This window comes from Rhipicephalus sanguineus, chromosome 3 (assembly GCF_013339695.2).
Source record: "Rhipicephalus sanguineus isolate Rsan-2018 chromosome 3, BIME_Rsan_1.4, whole genome shotgun sequence".
Lineage (NCBI taxonomy): Eukaryota > Metazoa > Arthropoda > Arachnida > Ixodida > Ixodidae > Rhipicephalus > Rhipicephalus sanguineus.
Window position 1 is genome coordinate 185566451 of NC_051178.1, and position 20098 is coordinate 185586548.

General features: G+C 44.7%; 1 protein-coding gene across 1 annotated transcript; it reads left to right on the forward strand.

The window, feature by feature from the left end:
• Window positions 1-6132: 6132 nt before the first annotated feature.
• LOC119387823 (uncharacterized) lies at window positions 6133-20083 on the forward strand. The gene is made up of 8 exons (XM_037655347.2): window positions 6133-6424; window positions 7098-7220; window positions 7838-7927; window positions 11320-11392; window positions 19160-19228; window positions 19301-19333; window positions 19421-19480; window positions 19565-20083. Exons 1-8 carry the CDS (start codon window positions 6255-6257, stop codon window positions 19946-19948), a joined length of 1002 nt encoding a protein of 333 aa, XP_037511275.1. The 5' UTR covers window positions 6133-6254; the 3' UTR covers window positions 19949-20083.
• Window positions 20084-20098: the final 15 nt, after the last annotated feature.

Here is a 20098-nt window from a genome sequence, read left to right on the forward strand (position 1 = left end):
GGAACTCTCGAAGAAGGGCTAAGAGTTCGCGTCGATGTGTCGGTGATAGATCAGCGGCAACGGAAGGGTGGAAAATGTCTGGAGCGGAAGAAGTGGCAACAGGTGGTGTTATGGCATTCAGCTGGAGGTCGGGTTGGTTTGCAGCAAACTCCACAGAACGCAGCAGGTCAACGTCTTGTATGTTGCCCAAACATTCCCCGCGAAGTAATGTAACTGACGATGTCAATGTGTTCGCAACCAGCATAATTGTAGCACCCGATTCAACGGCGAGTACGGCAAACGGTAGTCGCAAGCCGCGGCGGCGGAGAAATACCTCGGACGGGACGAACAGAACAGTTCCGTCTGGAGCGGCTTCACAGGTCAGGGCTACCAGGGTGGACGTTTTCGGGGCTATATCTGTGTCCGCAGCAACGACAAGTTTGTAAGCGTCGGGAAGGGGATCCACCGAAAGAGCAGTTTGGAGCGGCGTAAGGGCTACTTCTGCACGGGAGCAGTCTCTGAGGGCACGATGACGCGAAAGGAAGTCCCAGCCGAGAATAACGTCGTGGGAGCATGACGCTAGCACGAAAAACTCGATGACGTACAGTTCGCCTGGAATAATGACCCGCGCGGTGCACACAGCAGAAGGTGCTATGTACTGTGAGCTGGCCGTGCGGAGCATTAGTCCCGAAAGCGACGTGGTCACCTTTTTCAACTTGCGGCATAGGTTCTCGCAGATTACGGAAACGGCGGCTCCTGTGTCAATAAGCGCTTGTGCGGCGGTCCCTTCAACATTGACGTCGATAACGTTTTGCGGCGAAAAAGATGGAGGCCTTGAGCAGTTCGACTCGCATGCAGCTCTTGCCTCCGGAACTGCAGCGATCAGTTTCCCTCTTCCGTAGTAGGCCGGCGACGCATTGGTGACAGGGAGCGTCGTCGAGGGGATGGTGATCGGTGGTTGGCGTAGGGTCGTTGATCGTCAAGGGTGTACCTTGGTGGCGCCCTTGACGACGACGCAACAGGCCTGCCCACGGCGTCAAATGGAGGACATTGGCGACAGTAGCGGGCGACGTGTCCAGCGATACCACAGGCGAAGCAGATGGGCCTATTGTCTGTCGTTCTCCACGCGTCTGAGCGGCGGTAAAATGGAGTCGAAGGTCTCGCGAAGGTATGCGACGCGGCGTTCACGGTCGTCGGCAAGGGATGGGGTGGCATGGCAGGTCGAGAATATGGCGTAGGCTGCTGCGGGCGAGCAGCGACGGCGGCGTAGGTAAGCGGTGCAGTGACGGGTGCTTGTTGGAGAATCGGTGGGAGGGCCTCCTCAACTTGGGTTCGAATGGCGTGTTGGAGGTCCGGAGCCAAAGCCTGCGCAGGCTCGTGCGTGAGCGGCAGTAATGATAGCTGGCGCGCTACCTCCTCGCGGATGAAGTCCTTGATCGTGGACAAAATCGGCTGCTGATCGGCAGGACGGGCAGCTAGCTGCAAGCTTGAGAGCGTGTCGGGCGTCGCGAGGGCTTGACGGGCGATCGCGCGCTGTCTACGCAACTCGTCGAAGCTCTGACAGAGTGAGACGAGTGCCGCGATCGTGGTAGGGTTTCTCGCGAGCAGCATCTGAAAGGCGCCGTCCTCGATGCCCTTTTAGGATGTGCCTGATTTTGTCCTCCTCGGTCATGGCGGAGTTCACGCGGTTACACAGATTCAGGACATCCTCGATGTAGCCCGTGTAGTTCTCGCCCGGTTGCTGCGCACGTTGACGCAAGCGCTGCTCGGCGTGAAGCTTGCGAACCGTAGGCCGCCCAAACACGTCTGTAACAGCAGTCTTGAAAGCTGCCCAAGTTGGAATTTCAGCCTCGTGGTTGTGGTACCACAGCTGCGCGATGTCCGCGAGATAAAACGTGACGTAGCCAAGCTTCATTTGGTCGTCCCATTTGTTACTGGCGCCGACTCTTTCGTACCTTAACAACCAATCTTCCACGTCCGATTCACCTGAGCCGGAGAAGATCGGTGGATCTCGCTGGGGATACACGGGGCCGCAGGTGACGTGGACAGCCGAAGTTCCAGCCTGAGGAGGGGTCTCGTTGGCCATGTTGGTGTCACGGACAGGGGGGAGCTTGCGAGAGCGAAGTTCCAGGTTCGTACGGAGAATCCACATACCTCCACCAAATGTCACGTGGTTTATTCACGTACAAACGTGAAGGAACGACGAGGAACGTCGAAGAACGTTGAGGGTCCCAAAATCCAAGCAAGCGCAAGCTCGGGTCGCGTGGCTACCACTAACGATGTGGCTTGCTTAGTTGGCTGCTTCGTCGTCGTCTGTATTGTTCACTACAAAGTATACAAGGTCACGGTCATCCTGCTTGACTCGAGGACGCTGTTTCGATTACCAGCCACGGTGGCCAAATTTCGAAGTGTGCGAAGCGCATGAACAACTGTTTCCTTAGATTTAGGTGCTCATTAAAGATCTCTTGGTGGTCAAATTGATTCACTACGACGTGTCTCATAACATCGTGGTTTTGACAGGCTAGAACTGTTTCGAGCCATCAAACCACAGATGTTTGGTCAAGCAAGATGTTTGTTCTGTCGCATGTGTGATACTGCTTTTCCTATGGGCTGGTGTAGGTATGGTGTAAAGTTATTTGACCACGTAGTAGCATCCGCGTTTTCCCCAAAGGCCATATGACAGAGTTGCAGGGGCATAGCCGACGGGGGAGGGGGGGGGGGATGGGTTCAAGCTTTCTCAAAAATTTTCAATTTGGCGTGCGTATATACACACGCACACATACAAACACGCGCACGAACATACAGGGTGTTTCAAGAAATGTGTCCAACCTTCTAAAAAAATCAAGAAAATGCGATATTTGCTCGGGACTTTCATAATTGCTTTTTCTGTAGCGGCAGGAATTTTAATGTAGTTAAGGACATCATTTAGGAGAGTAATTAAGAAAGTTACATTAATTAACTTTTTAATTAGTGGAGTTAGGTGATTGTGTCAAATGGGAGAATTAAAGTTCTTCATGCGAGGAACCCATCCGAGCTTTGAGATTCCGGAAAAGCGTCCGTTGGTAATTGTTGTGGCGTAATGAAATTGAACGAAATGCAACGGCTTTCAACAGCAAAAGCCATCGAATTCGGTTGAATTTCATTACTTCGTAATTATTACTAGAGGCCGCTTTTTCGAAATCTTAAAGTTGGGTTGGGTTTCTGGCATGAAGAACTTCAATTCTCCCATTTGACACAACCACCTAATTCCACTAATTAAAAAGTTAATTAATTTAACTTTTTTAATTACAGTCCCAAATAATTTCTTTAACAATCTTAAACTCTCTGCCACAACAGAAAAACCAATTCTGAAGGCAGCAATCAGATATCGTATTTTCCTGATTTTTTTAGAAGGTTGGACACATTTCTTGAAACACCCTGTATATAAAACATGGTAGAACCCCCCCACCCGCCCCCGAGAAAACTTTCTGGCTGCACAGTTTCTACCATAACGTACTACAGTACTTTTAGCTAGTGCGGTCAACTCAAAGGAGGACGCCGTATAGCGGGCATTAAAAAAAATGTTGCGACCAAGTACGACGCAGACAGATAGTATAGAGCGTGAAATCCTGTTGAATACAGGCTAATGTATTCTCACCATGCATAATTTTCTGTTTATGTGTTGTTATGAGAGTGCCGAAGTTTTATTATTCTGTAGAAAGCGTCGTTTCAACACGTTGAAATATAAATGCCCATAAAGACTCCCGAAAGGAAATATTGAACTTCTTACCCCCGTTTTGTTCAATATTGAGATATTGTTCCCATTACATTAAGAGACTTGTTTGTGCCCATGCTTATGACATTACACATTTTCGCATCAGTGACTGATGTATATTCTCTCTACCAAATTTACAAACATGTTTGCGTTCACTTGCTGGTAGCATGTAAACTTAAATGATGTGTTTATATGAAAGCAAAAAGAATCTACACCGTCTGCTTTCTTCAGGCTGTTCGCCCTGAGACAATTATGTAGCATATTCCGAAATTAGTTTCATTAAAGGAGTATTGTGCATTTGTAAAGCGTGGTCATTAGTTTCCATGGTTATGGTCAACGGACGTAGTTGTAAAAGCTTTCATGCTTTATTCCTACAGCAAATGGTCCCAGGTTGGCGCTGATGTAGTCGGGGGTCTGCCCAGAGGACCGGAGCCAGCCAGAGTCCCGGGGAGATGTCGAGGAGAGGAGCCCGGAGCTGTTAACAGTAACGTTTATTTACAGGTAGCGTGTTGCTACATGATGGGGTTAGCATCATGGAAGCTCTCGAGCTTCTGGGAGCTTCTCGGAGCTGGTGAGAGCTTGAGAGAACTTGTGAGAGCTCGTCGGGAGCGCATCGGCGCTCGCATTTTATGTCCTGGCCTTCCCAGGGTTCCCTGTAGGAAAAAACAATGGAGGCCATGACAGTCCAATGAAAATTTCCATCTTCACCTCCGCCCCCAAAAGGGGAAGGTGAAACGCCGCCTCCTTCCCAACCCACGAAAGGAGAAAGAGGCACGTCCAGTCCGTCCCATGGCGAGGGAAAAACACTGCCCATCGCGCACACACGGCACAGCACGAAGACGTTGAGTCTTACGTGGAAGTCAATTTCGTAGTCTGTTGCAATGGTGGTTATGCGCGAGGCAGACCACGAATTGTGGAAACAGCGGCAACAAGGCGCCACGGAGAACGTGGGAAATGCATCCGCAGACGGTTCTCAGACGCAGGGTCCTTTGTCCAGGGCACCTTGACGACAAAGCAAGCCGCCTCGACGGCCAACAACTCTTCCTAATCTGTCAGTCGGTCAGGCGTGCCCAAAGGGTTTTACGAGGGGCGCAGACAACCTGAGAATATTAGACGAACGACCTTCGTGTTGTCGCCGCTCTTGGGGCATCTCTGGAACCGCTGACCCGGAAGAAAATCAGGGTAGTCTTAGCCGCAACGTCTCATGCGTCAAAGCGGCGCCAAGCCAGGCAGGCCGATCATAACAGCGCCTTGCAAGTCTCTTCAGCTTGAGGTTCCAAGTGACTTGTTTCCACGCCTTTTCCTTTTTATTGCACTGAAGCAATAAATCAGTCAGTTGCTAGTCAGCGCTCGTCCTGTGTGGTTCTTCGTTCGTCTCTTCTATTTTGCGCTGTTTTTTACCTTTCACAATGCGTCACCACCTAGCCCAACGAAAAACACTTCTGGGATTCTCTTCAGCATTTGTGCTTTCTTTTCTTTCCACATGACCGTGAGGCAGCTAGTTCTCAAGCTTCTGTTAGGAGAGCTATCTTTTTAGCCGACCTGAATAATGAAAACGAATAATCCGAATTCAGCAGTACACAATAGCCATTCGGTGACATTAGTTTCTGACATTATGTAATCAGGGGCGTAGCCAGAAATTTTGTTCGGGGGGGGGGGGGGGGGGGGGGTTCAACCATACTTTATGTATGTTCGTGCGTGCGTTTGTATGTGTGCGTGCCTATATACGCAAGCAAACCTGAAAATTTTCGGGGGGGGGGGGGGGGTTGAACCCCCCCCCCCCTTGGCTACGCCCCTGATGTAATTGTCTAAACGCGCGCAGCGTTTAGACAGTTACATAATGTCAGAAACTATGCAGAACGACAAATAAAATAGTCGTGTTGCGCATACAGCGTTGTGTTAACACACGCTGCGACATGAGTACCACCAAAGACTTTCAGACATACGCACGTCCCTGTGCGGATGCATACATATTCACACATTTGGACAGCCGCAAGGAAAATAGCTGTGAAAAGCATCACTCATGTACAGATTCTATAGATGTTTGATAAGTAAATACGACAAATAGTTGAAGCTTGCAGGCCCCTTCTCATGTGCGTACGAGCGAGCAACAAAAAGAAGGGAAGAGGGATAGTGCCTACGCCCCTACGCGAAGTCCCAGGGAGGTGGGCCAGCTGTAAGTCAGTTTAAATGACCCGCCGTTTCAGTGCCGCGCATGCGCAGTCAACTTCTGCGCGGAACTAAAAAGAAACATGAAAAAATGCCCAGTCCGCCTAATAGATTTCTTTTGTTTTTTGTTGTTTTTTTCATCCACCCCAGTCTGCACGCAGGTATTAGCGCATAAGTGCACAGGCAGAGAGTCAGAGCGTGCGCATGTAGACAAGTGGGGTCCTCTAGCGGTGATTCTTGCAACTATCGGCATGCAAATAAGCGCTGTTCAGTGGTTGAACGCGAATCGTACATTCGTTGACAGCCGTGTGCTTTTTGTGCTTAGCACGTTGTGCTTGTTAGCCTTGTCACAATGGCTCCGACGTTATCCCTGTCTAGACAAACATGCTGTGTAGACGGGTGCAGTAATAGTTATGCAAACATGGCGAGTTCTGGCGAAACGATACATTTTTACCGTTTCCCGACGCGGGCTTTCAACGTCGAACGACGCAGTATTTGGATATCTGCCATCCGTAGGACCAGGTTCGTGCCACGATGATTATGTCAGCCCTGTATTAGACAGTATGCCAGTATGTGCTATGAAGAACACTGAAGGCACAAGTGCAACAAGTCAATATGCAGCGCATGACAAAACCGGGTTTTATATGAGCGGCGATGTTCACATAGCGCAATATCCATGGACCTTCTTGTGGAACATTGTTCGTAGTGTTGACAGTGCTGCTTAAAACGTATACGCACAGTCTGGTAGGAGCTAGCTCAAGTATGTCATTGCTTTTCATGGCGATGTTTGTGATTTGCCAATGGGCATTTTGTTTTGGGCTGCTTTTGTTGTTGCGATTTACTAGTTTTGGCTATGTGTGGTGGGATCCGATATACGATTTGGATCTTGCCTCTACCGCGTTAAGTAATTGAGTTATTTAGAATATGTATGCTTTTGTCCCTTCCCAGATAGCGTATCAAGACATATCTTCTCATTCAAGAACCCACTGAGATCACCGCTGCTTCATTGTGGCATACGTTCCACCACATGCGCCAGGCAACACTAAAGCATTTAATCCCACCATAAACACCCGCATATTTGTGCCCTGAATGTGTCGTACTTTTACTTAAATGTGAACACATAATTGTCATTATTTATCGGGAATTTGTACCACTGCCTTCCTTCATATGTGAATGCCATTTATTTTTATTGCAGAGGTGATGACTGGGAGCCAAAGCACAACACACGCATTTGCAGTCGCCATTTCGTTGGCAACCGAAAGTCAGACAACCCTAAGAACCCGAGCTACAATCCATCAATCTTTCCCCAGGAGCAAAGGTACAGGGCACATGCGGGTTATCATACAAGACCTTCATGGGGCGTATTGCATTTGCCAGCTGATCTACAAAGGCTCATTCACACCTGAGACTAGCACCAGTCGCGCGATCATTTGTGACTGCCGACCAAACAGCGATCCAAGGCGAACGATTTTCACACCTGCGTGTGACTTATACCTGTCGTCACACCGAATTCACGACTGCTCGCATTGCTATTGCCCCGCAAAATAAGCTGATGTCCTCTTCCTGCACATCTGATTGTTTCGGAGGTTTTGTGACTACAGTCATGTGACTGACAAATCGAGCAGCGAGTGGCTGAGCCAATGTGGTCTTTTTACGACCAAAGCTGTCATTTTCGACACATTGCTTCGCGACTAGCACCAGTCACACGACCGGTGCTAGTTGCAGGTGTGAACGAGCCTTAACTTTTTCGGTCACTCTTGGCACATCTGGTAATTTCGCTTTCATCAATGTTGTGTCCATTGAAAGAAGTACGGAGGGTCGTGTTCCGAAACACAACTTGAAATGCATTTTGGGTCTAACTAGTTGAACCATCTAGATTTTTTTTTACTTCGTAGACAAAATTAGTATTTTACTCCATCTTGCACTGCACTGCAGGACACCCCACATCGATCCAGCAGTTGTGTCACAACCACAATTGCAGAAAAAGAGGACGTGTGCACCTGGATCCCAAGGACGTCGTAGGCAGTACGTACTCCCACATTACTAACCCTTTCTGCAACACTCATTATTATAACAGCAGATTGTGCTCTGTTTTCTTCTATGTACAATGTTTTGCATGCACATTTGCTTTGTATCATTTGTTTGTTGTTCAGCCATTGACATGTTTGGTACAATGTCTCATCGAGGCATCAAGCACACAGATATGTCAGCAAAAAAAGAAATCAACGTATAGCTGGCCATTATTCTGAATGTGCCCTTACTTACACAAAAGAACCTTCTCTTTTGTCCGTGTTTGCATGTCTTGCTTTCTTCCACGAAGAATCCCAACTGATTAGTAACTTTCTGTTGTTCTAATACAGTATTGTCAAGTTGTCATATGTCAAAATGAGGGTGCCCTCTCAGCCTCATCATAGCAAAGGACGAAGAAACAATCTTCGGCCCACCACCATTGGAATACAGATCACAAGCTCACTGTTGGCTGCAGCAGTGTGCAGTTGGGAGCTGTATGTACTTATATGACTGCACCGTTATCACGCCTTTAATACAGTGGTTCTCAGCTATGGGTGTTTCGGGGACCCCTTGTGGACTAGTGGAAGTGATGAGGAACCCCCTGCAGTGAGGGAAGAAAAAAAAAGGGGGAGGGGGTGTCGTAAGTTAACACAACATGCAGCTTGAAATAGGTGCCCTTTGTTTCTCCGTGGCAAGAAATGGTCAAACTAAAGTGTCACGCCAATTTGATCTCAACAGCTTTTCAATAAGTTGTGCGGTTTGCAGCCACATTCCACCTGTTTCTAGCTATGCTTGCTCTTCAAATATGCAAGCTTGGTAAAAGCATGTCATAGAAAATTGTAACAAAAGCTTCAAAGCTATCTCATGGAGAAGGGAGAACATAAGTCAGCTCCGCCACAATGCAAAACTGTTATGCATTGAAGCATACAAAAAAAAATCAGAAGGGGCCACTGTCATTGGACATAGCGTGCCCTCAAACAAGGCGTTTTTTTTTCTTGCTGTCTTTCGAGGATGGGTTTCGTGGACCCCCAGAAATGGTTTCGCAGACCGTCCCCCTGGGGTCCCCACTCAAGTGGACCCCCACTTGAGAACCACTGCTTTAATGCCTGAAAGAAGATTACTTTTAAAGGCTCGTTTTTTTTCGTTAGACACAATATAATGAGAACTAACAGACAATAATGCCAAGGAAATTATAGGGGATGTTATTTGTAATAATTGTGATATAAATGTGAAGAAAGTAAAGTGAATGAAAAGATAACTTGCCGCCGGCAGGGACCAAACCTGCAACCTTCGAATAACGCGTCCAATGCTCTACCATCGGACGCGTTATTCGAAGGTCACAGGTTCGGTCCCTGCCGGCAGCAAGTTATCTTTTCGTCCACTTTACTTTCTTCACATTTATATCACAATTATTCCAAATAACATCCCCTATACTTGGCATTATTGTCTGTTAGTTCTCATTACTTTAATGCCTGGTAACTTGAACATGAGGGAGGCTGTGTCACCTTGCTTGACCACTCTTTTGATCGATATAGATCAGCTTTTTACTATGATGAAAGCCATATGAATGCTCAAATCACATTTACAGCTGTTGCCAGCACTGCCATTGTTGTGCATTCCTGTTTGATGGCACACATTTTGAGAGTTACTGAGAGTCCCGAAAGGTGCATAGATAATTTGGCTGCAAAAACAAAGAAGTGGAATAGACTTGCTGTACGCATGATCAGGTTTTTGCAGGTGACCAAAATGAATTCGGCCCCGTCCACTACTTCGATGTATTTTTGCGTCACAGTTTAAATTTCACGAAATCGCCAAACACCATGGCTGCAGCGATTTACAAGACTTATCTATTGTTCCTTGATTTGAAGGCCCACAGTCCGCAGGAAGCAAGTTTCATTCAGTCTAAGTGGGAGCAAGCTCTATTGTTCTTCAACCTGAATGACCTTTTCATATGAAATGTCCGTAAATGTCAGCATTCACTGACACAACAACTAGAAGGGAAATGCCTTGAGCAAATGAGCTGTAAAGCGCCAAGAATTCAGTTCCAAAACTCACTGCAACAGTCATACTGTCTGTTTCTAACAGTGTATCATTATGGGCACATGGGGCCAGACACATTCCCGTGCAAGTTGTTGTATAGGTGCATAGATGGGTAGTGTAGTGTGGTATGGAGGTGGGCACCATAAATTGTTTGCTAATCATGTTTATAGAATGTATGTTGCCAATTTTTATGGTTCAAAACTGGCACAGTGTCCACTTCCAAATTCTGAATGGCAGCAAATGCATATGGTGCGAACTTTGAGTCACATAATTTTGCTGGGCACAAGAGAGCATGCTCTTTTGACTGTCTGCATGTTGCATCCAGCATGCATTACATTTAACAAATGTTGTCCCAACACCATGACCAGGTAAGGTATATTTCTTAGTCCTACTTTCCTGCTTGCTGGAAAGAAAACGCACCAAAACATACCAAATTGCACCAACCAAATGGGAGGTAGGAAGTAGGCTTGACGACTTCTGTGAATCTTGCATCTGGGCATGTTGTTAAGTTAAAATGTCCAACTCGCGCACCTTTCTAAGCATCAGTGCCCCTTTGTAAAAGGCAGAGTTTTATGGGATTTGATGAACAGGTGGAGTTCTTTCATATCGCTATGCTAAGGCTGAAAGAACCAAAGCTTTTTGTGTTTTTGTGAGGCAACAAATGCAAGCGTAATGAAACTCACACAAAGCAACTAACATGCTGCTGAGGCTTGCCTGCAGTGTAGGTTAGGGGGTTAATGGAGTGGGAACAAGATGTTGGTGAAGTGGCCGGTTGAAAAGGAATTGGCTATATATTCTAAGTGAGAAAGCTTATAGAAAGAACAGATATGTTGAGAAATGCTTTCAAAAATGATACTGGGCTGTTTGTTCTGTTTTAATTTACAGGCAGAAAGGTATATCAGCCTTTTACTTTCTCTGTTTGCCAAGCAGGCTGCAAGTCCTCTGGAAACAGCCATCATTTTAACCAGCAGTGGCCAGACACCATTGACTTCTGGTACTCACTAATTTCCAATTTATTAAGTGGTTAATATACATCACCATTTCACACTTTAAAACTGTACAGTTAAACAAGCATGACTCTCAACTAACATGTCTGAGAGCTAATTGTAACTTTTTAACATACCACAAAATGGTGAAATTGTACTGAACCATTTGTACATCGCTTTGTCTATAAGCTCATTACTATGAAGTGTTGGTAATGCTCAACTATATATAGGGAGCACTGCACAGAAGTTGAACACTCATGGTTATATTGGTTGACTTCTTAGTGTTGTACATAGTATTATGTTTAATATAAGCTCATATTATGGCGCAGCATTTCTATAGTGCGCGCTGCACTAACCTTGCCTTACCTTGCATTACATCAGGTTGAAGAAAAAGAAGACATGTGCCTTTGAGCTGCAGTCTGCCAGCACAAATGAGAGTGAAGAATACAACCAGGTATGACCTGCGTGATTTTGTTAATAACATTGCAGTGCCGTATATTTATCTAACAATTCAGGTTACACCAAGGACCATGTCAATTATAGTATTGAATTAAAGAGTAGGAATGCAAATGTGGACTGAAGCTCAAGCAAGAAACAATATGCAATATGTAGAAGCATTCATAGACAACAACGCAAAAAATAGTCGAACCCTGTTATAACAAACTCGCATTCAATGCAAAGATACTTTCAATATGTCCATTAGTCATCGTCAGCATATATTTCTAACAGGCTGGTATTGATAAGATACTTTAGATATATTTTGTTATGCTGAGCAAGAATTGCTTTTCCAGTGTTCATTAAATATACAGTTGTACCCCTTTATAAGAGACATGCACTGGGGAGCAATTCTTGTCTCTTATATGAGGTGTCTCTTATGAGTAGGGTACCACGTGTGCATTTTCTTAACAACCCCTATTTCAACATAGGCACACTAGTGCCTCTTATACCCATTTGTCTCTTACATCAGTGTCTCTTATAAAGGGGTTCGACCGTGTGTGTGTGTGTGTGTGTGTGTGTGTGTGTGTGTGTGTGTGTGTGTGTGTGTGTGTGTGTGTGTGTGTGTGTGTGTGTGTGTGTGTGTGTGTGTGTGTGTGTGTGTGTGTGTGTGTGTGTGTGTGTGTGTGTGTGTGTGTGTGTGTGTGTGTGTGTGTGTGTGTGTGTGTGTGTTTGTAAGGAAAGAAGATGACTTTTAAGGGCTCGTTTTTCTTTGTTAGACACAATATTAATGAGAACCAACAGACACTAATGCCAAGGAAAGTATAGGGGATAATATTTGTAGTAATTAGGATATAAATGTGAAGAAAGTAAAGTGGACAAAAAGATAACTTGCCGCCGGTAGCGACCAAGCTTGTAAAAAGATCACGTGCTACGTGACGCCAACAGGCAGAAAAAGTGTTCCACACTCGCCGCCATGGCTGTGAACGGCTCTGACTAACACTGCTAGGTTTAAAATGCACATATATACCCCATAAAGTGGACGGGGGGATGACCGCCACAAGGTCGCAGGTTCGGTCCTTGCCAGCAGCAAGTTATCTTTTCATCCACTTTACTTTTTTCACATTTATATCCTAATTACTACTAATATTATCCCCTATATTTTCCTTAGCATTATTGTCTGTTGGTTCTCATTAATATTGTGTCTAACAAAGAAAAACGAACCCTTGAAAGTCATCTTCTTTCCTTCATTCATAGCGAGGGTCTCGTTCTGGCAGACTTGATGCCTTCAGGTAGTACGTGAGGGATTATTGGTCAGCTGTCAGCTCCTAAAAAGATCATGTGCTACGTGCATAGGCGTATCTATTGGGGGGGGGGGGGCGGGGGGGCAAGTGGGGCGCTATTCTCCCACTGAGAAATGTTAGGGGGACGGAGCGACAGTGGTCATTGTCTAATTTTTCCTTCAACACAGCAATCACGTAATGAAATTTGTTGTACGCTTCTGCTGTGAAGGTTGTCCTGCATGTCTCATGACTAAGTACTGTTGGCTTTCCACGGTGCGGCCTGCCTGGGCGACGCTTTCGCGCCTTGCACTGCAGCATTGGAGAGGAGGCTATCGCTCAGCTGGGGCTCTATAACATTACAGCAATGTGCAGAAGTGTCAGGTATTTTACTTGTGCCTAGCCAGGAGAGCTAAAAAAGATTCCCAATTTAGTCTCCGATTAGCCTGCTTCACCTTTCTTATCATATGGTAGCCTGCAGCGGTCGCCACGGCTTGTAACAAGGCAGTCCCGAGCACACTGAGAAGCCCAGCTTTCAAGTTTACCCAGTAACTAGATCTACCTCACCAGAGAAATGATCAGCGTCCACAGTTTTCTGGACTAAGAAGGCTGCCTACCTGCAAAGGATTGTGTCTGTTCCTAATAATGTTTATTTCTCTCTGGACCTCTCTGTCAGCAGCAGTGAATTCACAGACAGTTGCATACGCGCAAAATACAGCTCAACATAGTTATATACTACAACTGAAAGTATTTATTATACACATATGAATTCATCTTGCCTGTGCTATAAGTAGCCGCTGCGCAGGTGATTGGCGGGCAGCCTTCTTGAATTATGTTCAGAAAGAGAGACTGTCTGACTATTCCAAAAAAAAAGTTTGTTCTTGTTCAGCATAGTAATGCGCTCGTTATTGTGCAGACTTCATTTGAACGCCGCGAGTTTTTGCAGACTTGTGACGTCGCCTAACAAGGAGGCGATTTTATGGCACACCGAAAATTTTTGACAAATAGCGAAGAACCAATGACCAAAAAAAATAGTTATTATTATTATTTCTTTTATGCAGTCATGCATAAGTGGCAATTACACGGTCAATCACTTACGCGCCCTTTGTTGCCTCGTGTTACTAGCAGGTGCAGTGGGCATGACCCTGAAAGTTTCGAGCAATCAATAACAGCTAACGACTTATGCGGAAGGAATCAACGTGGGGTAGTTTAATGTTATAATCGCCCACATTTTTTCAAAGAAAATTTGAACTTGCACAGTTTGCCTAGGCTATTTACTTGGAGGAGTCGGAGGGGAGGAGTAAAGGGCCACTTCGCTTTTCCGTCCGCCCCCCAACCAAGTTGGGAAATGTAGGAGGGCAAGGAACGACACCTAGTACATAAATTCGTAGTCATTTATAATCTTATAAGTATACACAAACAGCTCAATGTGGTTTCCATAAATATTAATCGACTGAACTTGGTCTTCTTCTTTAGAAAGACTTTATATTAGAGGGCTCTAACAGTAAAGAAATTGGCACTCGGCTTATCCTGAAGGCTTCTGCGAAGTACCTTGCTTTGCCAGCCACATTTTTTGTTTAATATGTGAGAACTTAGGGTACTAGAGTCATAGCAGGTCTTTCATTCTCATCGTATTTACAACGCCAAAGTGAGACTGTGAAGTTTGCAGATGGAATGCTCAGATGAAGAACAGGTTAAACGTGACTGTACTTTTTAAACTTCACGTTGATATTTTCAAAATGTTATTAAACACTGCTGTGTTATCACGGTATAGGGCGACCCAGCCTGCACAATCTGTTTGTGCAGATTCTTTCTCGATTTAAAACAAAGTTTTGAAAAGGAAATCATCAAATCATCTCTGTGAATATAAAAAATCATGTCAAATTCAGAGAAAACGTAGCTTTCTCTCTCTCTCTGTCTGTATATATATATATATATATATATATATAGGTAATATTGAACCGCTACATCGTCCAAATGGGCATAATTATAATGTAGTCAATGGCCTGCAGAGCTGTTCCAGGGCGTCGTGTTTGGCTTCTGATAATTAAGATACATGGTCTTACGCAATAACTAACGGCATACTAAACGGCATAATTAAGCTAAAGTTTGCTTAAGTTGTTTTAATGATCTTTCAGGTATAAGCCAACGCGTGCCCTATATCTGAAAGATCATAAAAACAACTTAAAGAAACCCTAGCTTAATTATGCCCTTAATTATTACGTAACACATGTATCTTAATTATAAGAAGCCAAACATGACGCTTTACGACAGCTCTGCAGGCCATTAACTACATTATAATTCTGCCCCTTTAGACGATGAAGCAGTTGAATATTACCTGCCCTTTCATGGTCCGTACCGTTCCATAATTTTAGCACTATCGCCATTTTTGACGTTATATATACAGCAGTATTACTAAAATAAGCAGCAAGCAGTTGTATGACTTTCATTATTTGCTGCGAAAAGGCCCCCACTGAAATCCTCCGCTGACGTGCTATGCAGTGAAGGCGAGGCAAAGGAAAACTTCGTACGACCTTGTGGTTGTTCAGTTAGAAAATTTTTTTCTCGCTTAAAAACAAAAACTACTCTTTTCAAACTTCCTGTACGTCATACCCACAAATCATACTACACAACGATGCAAAAGTAATATTTTTACTTGGACCGCTACATTAAGAAAATGAAGCCCCAATATGCGTCAAAACGCTATTTTTCCCGAATTTGTCACAATATTGTGGCAACGTTTCATCTTCCTTCGATCCCACAATATTTTTATCACTTAATATAGGAACCTACAAAGCCTTCAATGTGAATATATTGCTCTCGGAAAAATCGCTGCTCTTTCTAAGAAATGCTAAACATGCAGCATCTTGCGACTTACGTCAAGGCGAAAAATAATGAAAGTTGAAATAAAAATGAATGAACTATCATATTCATGAAAGAGCAGCACCTTGAAATGAAGAAAAAAATTGTTTCATAGTAATGGCTCAAAACCAGTGATTTTATATACTTTTTTTTGTACGACACAGTTTCACTTCCGTGCCCCAAGTTCGAAGCGTCCTCTAGGCAGCACAATTTTTTTTTTTTTTTTTGAAATATAACGCCTCAATAACTACTTCACACATGTGCACATACCAGCCCAATTTTTTTTCAGCATGACCAGAGATTTACCTGGTACACTTGATATGGAATGACCCATATATATTTGTGTGTGTGTATATACATACATATATATATATATATATATACGGCGGACAGTGTGAGCGACGCCAGCCCCACCGCACTCGTGAACGAGTTGATCCACACTGGCTACGTGACGCCAACAGGCAGAAGAAGAGTGTTCCACACTCGCCGCCATGGCTGCGATTGGCGCTGACAAACACTCCTAGGTTTAAAATGCACATATGTACCCCATAAAGTGGACGGGGGGATGACCGTCGCCATAGGCGTATCTACCGGGGGGCAAGGGTGTCGCTAGCCCCCCACTGAGAAATGTTGGGGGGGCGGAGCCCCCCCACTTTCGACAGTGGTTGTCGGCTGCAGACTGGAAAACTAACAAGTCAGGCAAAGTTTTACTTGAATGCAGCAATAACATATTATTGTAATAAAATTTGTCCTACGATTCTGCTGTGACGACTGTCCTCCGTGTGTCATGACCACGCAATTTAGGACTCCCTGCGGTGCGGGCTGCCTATTCCACGCTTGCGCGCCTTGCGCTTGAGTATTGCAGAGGAGGCTATTGCTGAGCAGGGGCTCTATAACAACAGCAACCTGTCATGATTTTATTTTGTTCTGCCTGGCCTCAAATTCAAGTAATCGGCGACGCAAATATGGGCGAGAACCAGTAAACGTTTTATAGCCCGATCAAACGCTCTCCTTTTTCAGGAAATTCAGTTTCTTTCTTTGCAAACGAAGAGCATCGCCACTGCTCCATATTCAAGCTGCTGTGAGTTTATGTGTGCAGAAGTGTCCAGTATTTTAGTTGTGCCTAGCCAGGACGGCTAAAATAGATTCCCACTTTAGTCTCCGATTAGCCTGCTTCACTTGGCTTATCATATGGTAGGCTGCAGCGATCGTGGCGGCTTGTAACAAGGCAGTGGACTCGAGCACATTGAGAAGCCCAGCTTTCAAGTTTGCCCCGTTACTTGATCTACCTGAATAGGGAGATGATCAGCGTCCACAGTTTTCTGGACTAAGAAGGCTGCCTACCTGCAAAGGATTGTGTCTGTTCCTAATAATGTTTATTTCTTTCTCTCTCTCTCTCTCTCTACCTCTTTGTCAGCAACGATGAGTTCACAGAGAGTTGTACTGGCGCAAAAACAGCTCAACATCGTTATACTACAACTGAAAGTATCTATTATACACATATGAATCCATGTCACCCGCTGCTATAAGCAGCCGCTGTCAATGTGATTGGCAGGCAGCCTTCTTAAATTACGTTCAGAAAGAGACACTGTCTGGCTGTTCCGAAGAAAGTGAGTTATTGTTCAGCACAGTAATGTGCTGCTTATTGTGCACACTTCATTTTAACGCTGTGAGTTTTCGCAGACTTGTGACGTCGCGTAACAAGGAGGCGATTTTATGGCACGTTGAAAATTTTTGACGAATAGCGAAGAACCAATGTCCAAAAATACGCCGTATTGAAAATAGTTCATTATTATTATATTTTACGCAATCATGCACGTGGTAATTACGCGTTGGATCCCTTACGCGTCATTTGTTGCGTCGTTTTACGAGCAGGTGCTGTGAGCATGATCCAGAAAATTTCGACCAATCATTAACAGCTAACGACCTATATGGTAGGACACAATGCGGGGTAGTTTAACGTTATAATCGCCCACATTTTTTCAAGGAAAATTTGAGCTTACACAGTTTACGTAGGCTATTTACTTTTGGAGGAACCGGAGGGGTGGAGTAAAGGGCCACTACACCGCCCTCACCCAAGCTGGGAAAAGTAGGAGGGGAAGGAACGACACCTAGTATATAGATTCGTAGTCATTTATAATCTTATAGCTATACACAACCAGCTCAATGTGGTTTTTATTCGACTGAACTTGGTCTTCTTCTTAAGAAAGTCTTTATATTAGAGGGCTCTAACAGTAAAGAAACTGGCACTCGGCTTATCCTGAAGACTTCTGCGAAGTACCTTGCTTTGTCAGCCACATGTTTTGTTTAATAAGTGAGAATTTAAGGTACTAGAGTCATAGCAGGTTCTTCATACTCATCGTATCTACAACGCCAAACTAAAACTGGGAAGTTTGCTGATGCAATGTTCAGATGATCAGGTTAAATTTGGGTGTACTTTTTAAACTTCATGGTAATATTTCCAAAATGTTATTAAACACTGCTGTGTTGTCGCGGTATAGGGCGGCCCAGCCTGCACAATCTGTTTGTGCAGATTCTTCCTTGATTTAAAACAAAAATTTTGAAAAGCAAGTCATCTGATCAGCTCTATGAATATCATCACTGTGTATATACTATATATATATATATATATATACACACAGTGATGATATTCATAGAGCTGATCAGGTGACTTGCTTTTCAAAATTTTCACTCTGTCCGCCGTATATATATATATATATATATATATATATATATATATATATATATATATATATATATATATATATATATATATATACGGCGGACAGAGTGAGCGACGCCAGCCCCCCCACTCGCGAACGAGTTGGTACGCCACTGACCGTCGCCATAACTCAGTGGTAGAGCATCGGACGCATTATTCGAAGGCCACAGGTTCGGTCCCTGTCGGCAGCAATAACAATAGTTTTATGTAATCATCAGTACAAAAAATATCAGAAAAAGCACGACCTATGTTTGGAGGAATTGACCTGGTGAGAAGCATTGTATGAACCATGTAGCTCGAGGCACTGGCGTGTGCCTAGCTTCTGGTGTGCACGTATCCTTGGTAGAATAGTTCAATGGGTGGGTGGAACAAAAATTGTGGCGTCACTTTTCTGACACCAGGCGATTTGTGGTCATACTATGTGTGAACATTCCTGCATTGCGTCCCACAATGGCTATTTGACATGGCTGCACCAGGGGTTCAGTACTGGAGAGCACAACACTGAAGTGCACCTTCAAGAGACCTTACAACACCTCTTCTAGTGATCATCGAATGACAACTCTCTGGGAGTTTACTGCTTGGCAAATATCTCGCCGCAAAATTTTTTCGGATTCAGCTGGCACAAGAAGAGTAACGGGGATTTGTCACAGACTGAGAGTGCCCTTCCTCATCTTTCATCCTGAGGAGCGTACTGGATGCGGTGCTTGGATGCAGTTTTTTGTTCCACTGTGTAGTCGTGCAGAGAAAATTTGTCATCAACCAGGAGACCTATGGAGGTAGTTTAGATAGGACATTCTACGTAAATTGGAATTAATTTTGTAGGTGTCTGGCAATTTGTGTTGGTACTTGGTTATACTTGTCTTTATCCTTTAGTTCTTTAGCCGTGACTTACCCAAATTCATCTGCTCTTTGTCTCTTGCAGCCAAATGCAAGTCCAGGGTGTCCTGCAATTGAAATTGATGGCAAAAATTGTGCAGTAGAAACTTGTGAGGTATGTAAATGCTTTTATTGTTAATCACAACTCGTGAAGTAAAATGTGTCGCTGTCGTTTACTTGATTTCAGGTGGGAACAATGACATCACGTGAAGTTCGGGAGGTATGTACTTGGTGCTTGAATTGTTGACGTCCAGCTGCATTTAAAACTTTGGGCGGACTTCAAAACCATTAATTGAATTGATTTCAGGTTGGCACCATGATGCCATTCAAAGAATGTGATGAACGTCATAAAGTGAAAAGACAGCATGTATGTAAATTCCTGCATATTGAATTTGTCCAGTCTGATCGAACGGTTGTTTGACTTGTCATGGTTGATATGTTTTTGTTTCAGGTTGGCACAGTGACATATTTGCAGCCTGGAGAGCTCCCTCGCCGGCCTTTTGCTTTCTTCTGTGTCTCAGATGGCAGAAATGTATCAACACAAACTTGGTCCAAATATGTTTCAATGCAGTCTACTCAGACTGATGCTGCTGTTCTTGCAACAGTAGCACCACCACATGGGCGCCCACTGGTGGTGATTAATAGCTCATCTGCAAAACCAGACCACAAGTCGGTTTGCCTTACTGGAGTACGTGTAGCAGTACCACAAGGTTGCCCAATCATGACAGTCAGTAATCTAGCGGTAGGGTCAGATAAGTCGGTATGCTCTGCTGAAACACAGTTACAAGCATCAGAATCATCAACGCATGGTCGTCCATCAGGTAGCGGTTCGTAATGCAGCAGTGGGACCTGACTGCAGGACAGTGTGCTTCTTAGGAACCCAGTCGGCGCACAAAGATGACGAATCTATGCAGAGCCTCTGTGCAGTGACTGGAACCATGTTCGCACTAGTGATGAGCATCATTCCCGACAATATAAGGACCTT

Coding starts and splice junctions, on each gene's coding strand:
- LOC119387823 (XM_037655347.2), top strand. CDS start 6,255: ATGGCTCCGACGTTATCCCTGTCTAGACAAACATGCTGTGTAGACGGG. Junction 19,334..19,420: donor CATCACGTGAAGTTCGGGAG/GTATGTACTTGG, acceptor AATTGATTTCAG/GTTGGCACCATGATGCCATT. Junction 19,481..19,564: donor ATAAAGTGAAAAGACAGCAT/GTATGTAAATTC, acceptor TTTTTGTTTCAG/GTTGGCACAGTGACATATTT.